General features: G+C 43.6%; 2 protein-coding genes across 3 annotated transcripts in view; both read left to right on the top strand.

Moving 5' to 3' along the window:
* Positions 1–1,694: 1,694 nt before the first annotated feature.
* Positions 1,695–12,761, top strand: part of VCAN (versican) — a 100,122-nt gene continuing 89,055 nt past the window's right edge. The window contains exons 1-2 of one of the 2 annotated variants that reach the window (XM_045566276.1): positions 1,695–1,981; positions 11,756–11,831. In XM_045566276.1, the coding sequence (XP_045422232.1) occupies positions 11,762–11,831 (70 nt within the window). In that variant the 5' untranslated portion in view covers positions 1,695–1,981; positions 11,756–11,761. The remainder of the gene's footprint in view (positions 1,982–11,755; positions 11,832–12,761) is intronic. The other variant, XM_045566277.1, reaches the window with a different exon arrangement.
* On the top strand, positions 3,325–4,569 carry LOC123648164. The gene is made up of 3 exons (XM_045565880.1): positions 3,325–3,422; positions 3,707–4,017; positions 4,355–4,569. The coding sequence occupies exons 1-3, from the start codon at positions 3,325–3,327 to the stop codon at positions 4,567–4,569; spliced, it is 624 nt and encodes a 207-aa protein (XP_045421836.1).

Raw genomic sequence — 12,761 nt, forward strand, 5'->3', positions numbered from 1 at the left:
TTTCAATGTTACGAATGGTGGTATAACAAATAACTGTACTAAGAATAAACAATTCCCTGCAAAAATGAGCAAAATACTTATTTCCAAATGATATAATTAATAGTTATGTCACTCGCTGTAGCACACTGATAAATAACAAAAGAAATCAAAGATGCACATTTTGAGAATTGAAATTGTCCTGACAACCCTTCTACCAGCTTATCATTTAAAAATCTATGATCATGGCCAAATGCATGCAACTTACAAAAGAAACTTATAAAAAAAGAAACCTTTTCAATATGCATGCACAGGAGTTTAGGTTACTAAAAGTTTTAAAGTGTGAGTTTAAGTCAAAGTAATCAAAGAAATTCAGGGTGAAAATTGACTTTCTTCTTTAATCACTATTGTTCTGAGGACCAGTGTTTGATATAATATTCTAAGTAGAGCCTTCAGAGAGAATTATGGAGATACTTCCATACTTGTGTAGAAAGAAAAGTTTGCCATCCATTCTAGTATCTCCAGTGTTATACTGACCTGCACCTTGGATTTATTTTGTTTCCAGTGTATAAAGTCATACTTGACTTCAAAGAACAAAAAAATCCAAAGTCCCTCTTTTCTAAGGGGCAGAAATCCTTTGTGTCAACTAGTTGACCCTTTGCTCTGTAAGGTCCTATTGGAAATCTTTTGTCACACAATGCAGGGGACTCTTCCATGTGTTGATGCTGTTTACATAGTGGGGTGGGCCTGACCAAAAAAATTGCATAAAGGCATGAAAGATTATGGCCTCATTTCCTGACAACATGGAAGGTGATTGATGCATTCAAGGAGTCTCTATTGCTTAGAAAAATTATTAAATATTCTACTACGAGGGACACATTGAAAGACTGAGGAAAAGGAAGAACGAAGAACCTAGACTTATGTGGAGAGAGATTTGTGGCAGAGGAAGAGGGTTCAATTTGAATCCAACAAGGGATTTGCCTGGGGGAATTTCCTGTCCAGCCCTTTATTACCAGGGTCTTTGTGAGTTGTGCCATGACGCCGGGCTCCCCATTGGGCAGTTCCCTGGGAGGGCAGTGGGGCATTCTTACACTTTCCCTCCAGGTCTCAGAAGGATCTGGTTTTCTCAGTTTCTCTTTCAGGTTGGCAGGAGCTCTGAGCCTGACACTTCCCCTCAGATGGGACAAGCAAGCTCTGTGGGCGCGTAAACACGCTGTATCCAAGTTCTTTGCTGATTTTACAGAGTTTTCCGTGCTCCCAAGAAGGACTGACCGCTTTCAATTGTCTACACGCCGGCCTGCCCCGCAAGAGCCTGGGGGCTCCTTTCCCCTAACCCAGCACCGGCCGCGCGGGGGGCGGGGAAGGGGGGCGGGGAGGGGGTGGGAGGGCAGTGGTTTCCGTGAGCACAGCGCGATGTTACCGAGGGAGCTGTTGAATGGGGAGCGCTGCTGTCCCCAAGCCGATTGGTACTTCTTGTCGGGAAGAAACGCCGAGAGGTGGGAGTGCCTGGGGAGGGAGGCAGGCGGTCCCTACCGCAGGCGAGGGGAGCTGCCTTTCCGCCCCTCCGCCCGCGTTCCAAGCCTGGGCTCTGAGGAGTGGCTGAAGCTGCGGAGCGCTTCTGGAGCCTGTGAATGAACCCTCCTCCTCTCCCTCCTCCTTCTCCTCTCTGAGTCTCCTCCTCGGCGCTGACGGTACAGTGATATAATGATGATGGGTGTCACAACCCGCATTTGAACTTGCAGGCGAGCTGCCCCGAGCCTTTCTGGGGAAGAACTCCAGGCGCGCGGGTGCCACAGCCGCGAACAGTAGGTGTTGTGGACAGAGCTGGGACCGGGATCGGCGGCCAGCCCCGCATCCTCCCGCATCCTCCAGCACCGTCCCGCACCCTCCGCGCCCTTCCCCAGGCCACCGCGCTTCCTATGTGACCCGCCTGGGCAACGCCGAGCCCATTCGCGCAGCGCTGCGGTGAAATTTTTCCCCAAACTGCAATAAGCCGCCTTCCAAGGTAATCACGTTTCTTTTGTTCCCCCCTTTAAAAAAAAAAAAAAGAAACTTACAGAAGAAACGCGAGCTTAGAAAAAAGAAGTACATTGCAATTGGTAGCACGCTTTAATTAAGGCAAATAGAACTAGATGTAAGGCGAAGTTAAGAAAATGTATGCACTTTAAAAATGCAGGTAACTTTCAACAGGGCTTTTGGGGAGATGACTATAGAGGGATCTTAGTGCTGAAAAAGATCCAGACAAAAGAAGCTCGGGGTGGGGTGGGGGTAGGAGGACTAACGGAACTGGGAGAAGGGAAGGAAGGGAATTGTAGAGAAATGCTAGAAAAGTGGGGTCTTGAGCTGGAGAGGAGGGAGGGACCTGCAGCACCTTGATTTTTTGTTGTTGTTGTTAACCTGCTCGAGGCAAAAGTTTGAATGGGGACTAGTAAGACTTGCTCGCAAACAAGTCCCCGAAGCCGCCTGGGTGCAGGCCACCTGGTTTCCCAGTCCCTGGTGTGTGGTCAGTGCCTGGTGTTCCTGGAAAGCCGCTCCCGGGCAGCTCCTGACAGTGCGACCCGGCCCCCGGCAGCCTGGGACCTGCACCGACCTGACCCCCTCAGACCACAGGCGGTCTGGGAGGGGAGGTTGGGCTGGGGGAGGTGCAGAGTCCCCAGGCAGTGTCTGTTTGACGACTGGGGGACTGTCGCGGCGCTCTCCCGGTGCCCCCGGGTTCTTTTGTCCTGTGCGCGGTGCGCAGGGGCCAGCAGGGAAGGAGTAGGGGATGGGGGTGGGGTTGTTGGAGCCCCGCGGAGGTCTGGGAGGCGCCTGGGCGGGAAAAGCTTGTCCTGAACCAACAGGGATGTGCAAGAATTTTTTTCTCACCATGTAGAGCGAAATGGGGGGCTGTAGCTCCTGTCTCAACAAGCAAACCAGCACTCAGAGCGCACTGCAGACAAAGGTGGCACGGGGACCCGAATCCGGGGCCTCTGGGTGCAGCCCTGTCTGCCGGACTGCAGCAGTCCTCCGTTTCGTTCCACATCCCCACTCCCTCCCAGTCCTCGCCTCTAGTTGAGCAACTTCACTGGCGGGTCTAGTGGCTGCGGAGAGCGTGTGCCGGGAGCCCCGGGGGACGCCCTCGGCTGGAGCGTCCCACCGCCCTGCGGAGGCGTGGGCGCTGCAGAGCGACATCCCTGGTGCGTGCGGACCGAGGCATCCGGGTTGTACTGCCTCGCTCTCCGTGTCACTGGGCGTGGAGCGGTCAGGGTGTTAGGCAGCGGAGAGCAGGACAGGAAAACAGTGTCAAAACCTAAACTATTTGCTTTCGGATTCAGCCGCGCCCCAGCAAGTCCCACATGTCCCCGAGAGATGCCGCGAGAAGGGAAAGAAATCTACGCGGTGCCTGGAGAGCTGTCCCGCCGCGCGCGCACCCCGCGGCAGAAAGACAGTCTCTCCATCTGTGTCCCGTGTCTCATCTTTGTGTCTCCCTCTCTCTCCATCTTCTCTGTCTCCCTTCCCCTCTCCCGGCCTCTGCTCTCTCTCGCTCTGGCGTCCCCTCCCCCACGGCTGACAAATGAATGGCTAGTGTGAAATCCCTGCCTACCGGGTCCTCGGAGGCGGGTGCGGAGGGAGGAGCGAGGAGGCGGTGCGCTCCTTCGGAGCTGCCCCCAGCTGGGCGCTCCGGGCTTGCAGAACCTAGATGTCTAGGAACACGGAGTTTTGTGGCGGCTGTGGGTGCCCCCTAATGGAGAAAGTCAGCACAGGTGGAGAAAAACGAGCCGCTTTCACAACCTTACGTTCAAGAACGGAAGGCCCTAGCTTCCCCTTTTGTCGTTAGTTTTCCACTGCAGAATCTGCGACGTAGATCTAAGGGTTTGCAGAACCTGGAAAGAAAGGAACCTTGTCTGCGCAAAGCGCAGAGGCGCCTCCTGGCGAGTCCGCTGGAATGCACGCGGCGTTCCGGGTCGAGTCTCCAGCTCAGTGGGCGAACGCGCATGGCCAGGGGCAGCTCCAGGTTCTGGAGGTCCGAACACGCGATCTTGGGCGTCCCTAAGAGAGACGGTACAAAGATGGCTTGCTTTCAAGGGCTAGGACCGCGTGAAGCCAATGCTAGGGCCCCGCCCCAGGACATTGCAAAAGAAGGGCTCCGAATCCAAAGCTGAAACTTCCCCAACTTCAGGACGCCCGTCGAAAGTGGAAAGGGGGGATGAAGGCGGGCGCTGAGAGGAAAAAGGAAGGAAGGGGCGTGGAAGGGAAGAGGACAGTGGAGGGAAGGGAAGGAAGAAACGGAGGTGGAGCAGATGCACGCGAACAGCCGGGAGGGACCCGAAGGGTTCATGTCGGGATTTGGGTCTGAATTGCGCGAATCGTTTTCAGACATTCTTTTTACTCCCACAAGCCATAACAAACGCGATTGGAGCGACGTGCCGGGACGGAAGAGGGGCAGGAGCTAGACGAGCGGAGGTGGTCCAGCCCCGCCTACTGGGGATGGGGCTGGGGGCAGCCCGCGCCGGGGGACCGAACGCGCCGCCGCTCCCCGCAGCGCCAGGGCTCACCAGCCGCCACGTGGGTTGGAGCTTCAGCTCCCCGCCCGAGACGGGTGTGACTTCCTAGGCCGGGAGACAGCCACCCAGCCGGGGTCCCCACCCGCCCACGCCGGTGGGGGCGGGGCGCGGAGGCGGGGCCCGGGCTTGGCTGGGCTGCCCCGCGGCCGTGCACCCTGCGCCAGGGCTCGGCTGCAGCTGGAGCAGACCCGACTTCTAGCCAGACGGCGCTAAACACGCTTATTAAAAGGCTATTTGATTCTTTCTTGCTTCTTTGGAGTGGTAGGAGGGGTAGAGGGTTTTTGCCTCGAGGCAGGGGGAAGGTAAATTTTTACTCTAAGCAAACTTTTTTTTTTTTTTTTTGGCAGAAAAATGAGACGAGTTTAAACTGTGCTCCATATATTGACTTTAAAATACATTGAGGTCGGTCTGCAGACCATTTTTAGTCAATTACAAGGTTAATCACGTTCCAGACTGTCATAAAGAGCTCGTCTAGAATGGCAAAAGATTGCCATTCGAGAGGACTAATATTCCGTGAGAGCAAACATGAAAGAGCTGAGGGTGTAACTCTGAGGTCCCTGTGCGTCAATCAGGAGACCTAGCTGGACTCTCCGGCCCTGTAGTGGGAGCTCAGCACTTATTTATGAAATGACTGAGTGAGAGAGCTGGGGAAACATGGAGCTGACCAGACGCAGCTCCTTAGAACTGCATTTTAAATTCTCCTACTTTGCTTTATCTTGGGAGAACTGGGTTTTGATGATCTCTCCTGTCACCTCAGATTCCGTAGCTAATTGGTCCACTTTTCTTTTTGTGTTCTTCTAAAAGCTGTGACCTAAATTGTTTTAAGTACTTCTTGGTAATTGTGCCAAACCCATTGTGAAAATATTCATATAAAATCCCCAAACAGGATATTGTGAGTGTAATATAAAAATGGGAAGAAACAATTAGTCTTCTGAGATAGAAGTGGTTCCCAGTTTGGGGAATAGGTACCTTGAAAGTGTAAGAGCAGTGTGACAAGGAGAAGATGTCAAAGAGCCTGACTTCTAGTTCTGAGTTCTAAGTAAAGAAAGGAATATTTTATAATTGTATATGCCTGTCCCCATTAATACTGCAAAGAGTTCCAATGGATTCCAAAGTGATTGAGCAATTACTTCCTCCAGCAGGAAGTCCACAGTCCTTAATCTTCTTGTGGGTGGTGGAAAGAGGATGAGATTCAAGACAATCCCTTAGGATTTATGTAAGCCTTCAAAGTTTTGTTTTTCTTGGTAGATAAAAAAAAATTAAAGTTCTTTTAAAATCGTATTTCCTGCTTTTAAAAATTACGTTTGAAGAATACCTGTGTCTGTACACTCGTAAATTGTTTGGAGAGGATCTAAAAAGTTAACTCAAAGCTGAATATGATTACTGTTAAAGACACATCCATTGTTCTCTCTTTTCTTACATTATTATGCCTAAATACTTTGTGGTTAATGATTGGTCACTTAATTGAGTAACAGAGCTTTTGAAAGCTCAAAGATCAACTAACTGTGTCTCCCAAAGTCATATAACTAAGCTCTCCTTTCCTGGTGGGATTTAAACATTTTTGTTGATTTTACTTCTGCAGACACTGCATTTAAAATGGGATATTGCCCTGTGATGGAGCAGAACTTCTTAAGACACATGATTCTTTTGAGGGAAAGAATGAATGACTGTAGTAGGCTATTTTGCACCACCCACCTATAGAAACCAGTTAGGACTGACAAACACTCATTGTTAGGGGTTACTTGCTCTGTTCTTAGAAAATATGCTGATTGTTGCATAGGTCTGTACTTTACCAGAAAACACAAAGCATGTACTCTCTCTGATTTGGAATCAGAACAAGGAATAGTAAAGATAAATGTCTGGGCCAAGTTCCATTTCAATTAGTGAATTTTTGCCAGTTTCCTCTTGTTGCCTAGACTTGGTAATTTATACATATGTACATATACAAATATGTATATTGTATATATATATAATAGTATCTATCTCTGTGTGTGTGTGTGTGTGTGTGTGTGTATGTATCCCCAGGGTTTTTAGACCCTGCTAAGTTCTTAGCCTTGAATGTGCCAGAGGTGGCTGTATTTCAGTGGTCAGTAGAAAGAATCCTTGTCTAATTTGCTATTGTCAGTTACGTTTCCTGAAACTTCTCTGGATAGATCTGTCATCTATAAAAGGGTACATATGTTGATCAATATTTAATTTATACTTGTTTCTGCATTTACATACATCCTACCTCATTCTTCTAAGAATTTTGAAAGGAGTTTATGTCTGTAAAATAAGTTTACATATTTTAAAATGAACATATATTTCATAAAGTATCTTTTTATTATTAAATTACTGATTTGATATTACCTGAGGTATAGTGAAATGAGCATTAGACTTGAAATCAGAAAGTTTGGGTTTGACTCACCAGCTGAGAAAACCAAGTCTTTAGGTACAATTTCTGGACCTTTAGTGTCATAATCTATTAAATGAATCTACAGTTATAAAGATCAAAAGAGTAAATACCTATGAAAAGGCTTCAAAAAAATAGAAAACTCTACAAAAAACTGATGTTAATATATTAAGCCTATGGGATTCATATTGATTTAATTCTATAATTTTAATAATAATGCATTACCCAAACCATTTATTTCCTCCTAAATCTATAAAATGGGTCAGAGAGGGGCGTGTTGTTTTAAAAATTGTCTATTTTCATTGATCAGAAGACAGATTACAGAAATTAACTCAAATGAATGTGGACATTCAGTGGAAAACAAAAATTGATGGGTTCACTGAGATTAAGAATCAATCTCTACCTCATTCTCATCTTAAAAGAAATTTAAGATGAATCAAATATGAAATGTAGGGATGGCATTTTTTTTAAAATGAGAAGAGGAGATCGTGGGATTTTAAAAAATGAGCTAGGTGTAGAGAAACCTGTTCTAAGCAAAACATAAAACCCAGAAGCCACACTGGAAACTATTGATAAGTCTGACTAAATAACAATTAAATTACACAAAAACAACACAATTGGAAAACATCACAACATATGAAAGACAAAGAGCTAATAACTCTTGATATATCACAAACTTTTATAAATAACTAGAAGAAAGATCACATCTATCAAAAAATGGGCAAAAGTTACATACAGGGAGTGTCAGAAAGAGACATAATTTCTTTAACTATATGAAAAATTGCTCAGCTTCATTCATAATTAAAGAAATAGTAATTAAAACACCAATGATATACTACACTATTTTTTCATCAGTCAGAGCAGTAAAGATAAAAAAATTGGATGAGCATTTGTGTTGGCCAGGTTGTGGAGAAACCAGGTGTGTCATAAATTATTATAGGAATGTAAATAGGTTCCTCTTCTTTGGAAAATAATTTGGCAATCACATTTTTTAAGTTCACTATGAAAACTTTTTAGAAAATGCAGATATACTTTGACCCAGGAATTCCACTTCTAGACACCATCGTATGGATATTGGTATAAATGTCACCCAAGACAAATGGATAAGGATATCCTTTGCAACACTGATTCTAATAGAAAAATTTAGAAACACTGGAAAGGCTCATCATAGGGAAGTGGATAAATAAAAGTTGCTACATTCATCTAATGGAAAGCCATGCAGCTTTTAAAAATAACATAGAAATATATCATTTGCTGATTTGGAACATTCTCTAAAATATATTGTATTTTAAGTGAAGAAAGTAATGTACAAAACTGTACATAGTATGCATCTAATTCTGTAAAAATGGGTATATATTCATTCTTTTAGTAAGTATTTACTGAGTGTCCTAGGCATTATGGATAAGGGAGTGAACAAAACATCAAAGACTGATCTCCTAGAGCTTCTATTATGGTGGGTCGAGAAAGGCAATTACCAAACACATATGTAAAATGGAGATGTGTGCTATGATATAAGTAGAGCAGGATGAAGGAGATAGAGTACTGTAGGTTTTAGATAGAGTAACAAGAAAGGAGTTCACCAGGCAGAGAACAGAGTGCTAAGGGGCAACAACGTGAAAAAGCTTAGCCAAGTCCACGTTCAGGAATCCTGTTGCAGGTTAGTGATAAATTAACACGATTCCATTGCTCCTGTGAACTTTCATATCTAAACCACATGATTTCTCTCTGCATTACATCAGTTCTTCCTGTGACAAAGAACCAAGGAGCAATGTGATAGGAGACGCTCATTCCGTACACTTTATGGCTGAGGTACCCCAGACAGTGAGTTGTCTTGGGTAACTAACTAGCAGAATGGCAGACAAAACCACTGTGTCTTCATCCTTAAGTCATGCCTCACTCAGCCGGGCTTCCCCAAGATCAAGGGAGAATACTAGATATCTATTTAATAGAACCTTGGCACCCTCTCTGAGACAGTCTGTCCCTGGTGTGGACCTTATCCTCTCTGCAGACATTTCTCATGGCTAGCTCTGTTGACCTTGTCAGTTGTGCCTCCCAGGCAATTAAACATTCTCAGTCAGTTGTACCTTGATTGTTCAATGACTTTGTCCTCTTCTCATTGACTTCACTATAGTGGAAAGCTAAATCTAGACACTGGCTCTCCTATCTCCCGGCCTTTCCATGTAGACAGACTTGTTATCACTAACAGACTGTGCTTACAAGACAGACACAGAAAAGCAGAAGAATGGAAATGGGGGTTGGAGTGGTACTAAAAACAAACAAAGAAAATTTCCCACTTAAGATCAAGCACAGAAGGTAAACAGTGTGCCTTAATGACCAAGGATATGAACATAGCTTCAAGAAAATTGCAGAAGTGGAATGAATGCCATGGACTCTGAGGAAGAGGCAATGGAAATGTAGTTCTGAGGCAGCTAAGGTCGGTAAAAGCCCTCTGAGATATTTACTAAAGAGATAAATGATCATCCATTAATTCAAAGGTTGGAAACTCAGGTGCCTACAGGGGCCAGAATGAATGGAAATGGATAAGAGGCTAAGTGGGGGCAGTAATGACCTTGGGCACACAGACCCAAAGGGAGAGGCTGCTGCTAGGTTAGTGCTTATGATCGACCACCTGGAATATGGACTTAGCATTGCTAGATCTTCTGATTTTTCAAAAGAAGTTAGAGATCTGAGATTTAATGTAAACACTAATTTTTAACTTGGAGTAACTTATTCAAATATATTTATACAACTTATTCAAATGTATTTAAAACTTGTCTGATCTCTCCTTTGTATTTTTAATGCATTGGCTTTCTTTTCTAGCCTAGTCTTAGGGCATATGAGTGTACTTATTATACCTATATAGATGAAGGATCATTCCCCTCCCACACCCAAAAGGCATTAAGGATTAAGTGTGGCACAAAGAGTTAGGTTTTCGAGAATCTGTCTTGGGTAGGAAATTTGGATGCAGAAGACCCATTCCTGGGTCAGGATCATACCTTCTTCTTTGGTTTTGTTGTGAGATTTGACACTCTAGATATTGACAAACATCAGATATTATTGGGTCATGGTAAATATTCAACTGGATCAATTCAAAGTATTTTAGGTGCTAATTAGCCCTACTTGCTCATATTCATAAGGGATTGTTAGCACATCACTTCAAAGTGTGTTTCTGAATAGGAAATGGAAGCATTGGTCATGCATTTGGTCTATGAACATTCTTCAAGGGTCTACTCTGAGCCTGGCACTGTAGAAATATTGTGAATAAGTTGAATAAGATACTAATGCTGCCTTCCATAGCCTACTATTCTAGAGAGGCGATAAAACATATTTACAAATCATGATTCAGTGTACAGAGCAATAAGTTATAGGGCAATTTATTATAAGCATGAAGTTGTACATAGCTACTATAGCGGCAACCGAGGTTGTAATTCTCAAATCCAAGAGCTTCAACTACTTTTCTTTTTACAATTAGTGAAATGAATCCAGGATGATAACATCTGTAGAAAACTTGAATTAGTGATTTCCATAATAAATATTGTATCACTGAGCTATATTTTACATACATTATTTTGTAACTTCTCACAATCACTTCAATAATTAAGTACTAATTTTCAGTACTAAATAGCTACAGAAAATGAGGTTTAGACAGGAGTACTCCCTAGGAGCAGAAATCCCCTCACATATCATTGGCCAAGATTGTATGATATGCCATTCCAAAATCAATCATTGGCAAAGGGAATGGGACCACTATAATTGACTTAGGTCATCAGGATATTCCTCTTGGGCTGGGGTTTGATCTCTAAACTACAAGGCTGTGTGAAGGATGGTAGTCATGAGGATGGAGCCAGAGTTTTGTTAGAAAGGAGAAAGAGGAACAACTTCTGGGAAGCTAACCAAGAATGGCTATTATAGAATAGTACTAAATGTCACTGGGAAGGCACGACTGTGGGTACCAAATGCTCTTCTGTCATTCTTCTAAGTGTTGGCTCTTTGATTTCTAGATGATCCTCAACACTGGTACTTATCTTCCTCATATTTATAGCTTCATAGAAATTGGAACTGGAAGGGACCATTCTGAAAACCAGATTGTTTGATGTCTTCCTCAAAGTCATGCAACAGGTTAATGGCAAGCCAGAGCAGAGTTTCTTGGCTCTCAGTACAGGCTATTTTCTTTCATTCTTTCCTCCTGAGACTTTAGAACTGTTGGAACTGCTTTAAAACTCATGGCAAGCACCAGTCACTTTTGTAATTAACAGCTCCTTATAATACATTTGTTTGTTCAGCCAGCTAGAAACCAAACGTAGTCTGTGCTTTAAAAAGCCTGCTGAGGTCCTTATTTTGTTTTGATACCATGTGCGTTAACCACCAACGGGTTCCTTCTCCCGTCAGAGTTGATGCAGATTTCTTTCCTTCAATATCCCTCTCTATTGCTCCCCATCTTCTCTTGCTCCATCTGCAGTCAGCTTTCTGTTTCTAAATAGACTTTGTGGTCACCCCTTCCTCTTTGTGCCAGTTCCTAGCCACAGGTTACTTAGGCTGTGGTCTCTATTGTTCTTCTTATGGCCTACTCAGTTGTGGTTGTCACACACATCCCCGTTGTTATACGTCCCTAAATTGGGTTCTGGAATTATTTTGGTAACTTCTGCATTGGGCAAGATTCAAGCTAATAATTACAGTGTTGAGACAACTTCTCCTGTTACAAGTTCCCTCCTGTGTTTACAATCCAAGAGGAGCTGCTTCTTGTATTCTTAGTATATACAGTGCACGCATAGCATGTGATGTATGGCCTGCCACAAACCTGAATGCTTGTGATTTATTATTTTGTGTTGCTCTTCATTTCTAGGACAAGATGTTGATAAATATAAAGAGCATCTTATGGATGTGCTCAACCTTAATAGCAACCCATGCACTACATAAAGGTGAGTGTGGTAACAATTTCTTTGGTGTTAATTTAAATAAAAAATTTAAGTACCAGAGGATGGAATGACAATATGGAATCGCTAGGACAAAAGATTGATATTTTTTTATCCATTCAGTGTTGAAAACTATTAGATAAAATATTATTAGGCTGAAACAGTAGTTTTAAATGGATAAATCAAAACAAAATAATGAGCAGGTTGCTAAAGATGCAAGTGGGCTTTCAGTTACTTCCCAGGTTACTTTCAGCTGTGCAAAAAGGCTCATATATGGCATTGGGCACATTTTAAATTTTCAACTTCTTTAATAGTATTTCTCAAAGACTTTCTTATACAAAAAAGAAATCTTGCTAAAAACCCAGAGTTTGAAAACAGTCAAGAAGATAAAGTTGACAGCCAAGTTTTTGCCCCCCCCTTCTTTTCTTTGCTTCTTATAAAAAGTAATGGGGCATGCACATGCCCTGTTTTTCCCAGCTTAAATTTTACACCCACCTCATGAGGTTTCTAGAATTCCAAGTTCATTATTTAATATATTCAAGGAGATGCTAAAGAATTTGAAGAAAGGTGCTCTCCTGGAGTTTCACTGATCTACTTCTGTCCAGTGCACTCCTGAGACTCAGATTCCATCTCTTCCTCACACTCTCATTGTGCTTCAGACTCTCTGAAATAATGGTTTCCACATGGATTCCTCTAGCTTGGCACTTCTATTATTTTCTAAAATTCTACTTCAATTCACTCTTTGAGACTCAAAGTTTAAGTATCACTTCATCTATCATTCATCTATTCATTTATCCCTCCATCCATTTTCCCATCCACCCATTCATTTATTCACCATTCAAATTATTAATATTTATGCTTTGCATCAAATATTATTCTGTGTATCCAGGGGTATACCAGTGGATGAGTCATACATTGTCCTAGTTTCATTAAACT

Source organism: Lemur catta, chromosome 12, assembly GCF_020740605.2.
Source record: "Lemur catta isolate mLemCat1 chromosome 12, mLemCat1.pri, whole genome shotgun sequence".
Classification (NCBI taxonomy): Eukaryota; Metazoa; Chordata; class Mammalia; order Primates; family Lemuridae; genus Lemur; species Lemur catta.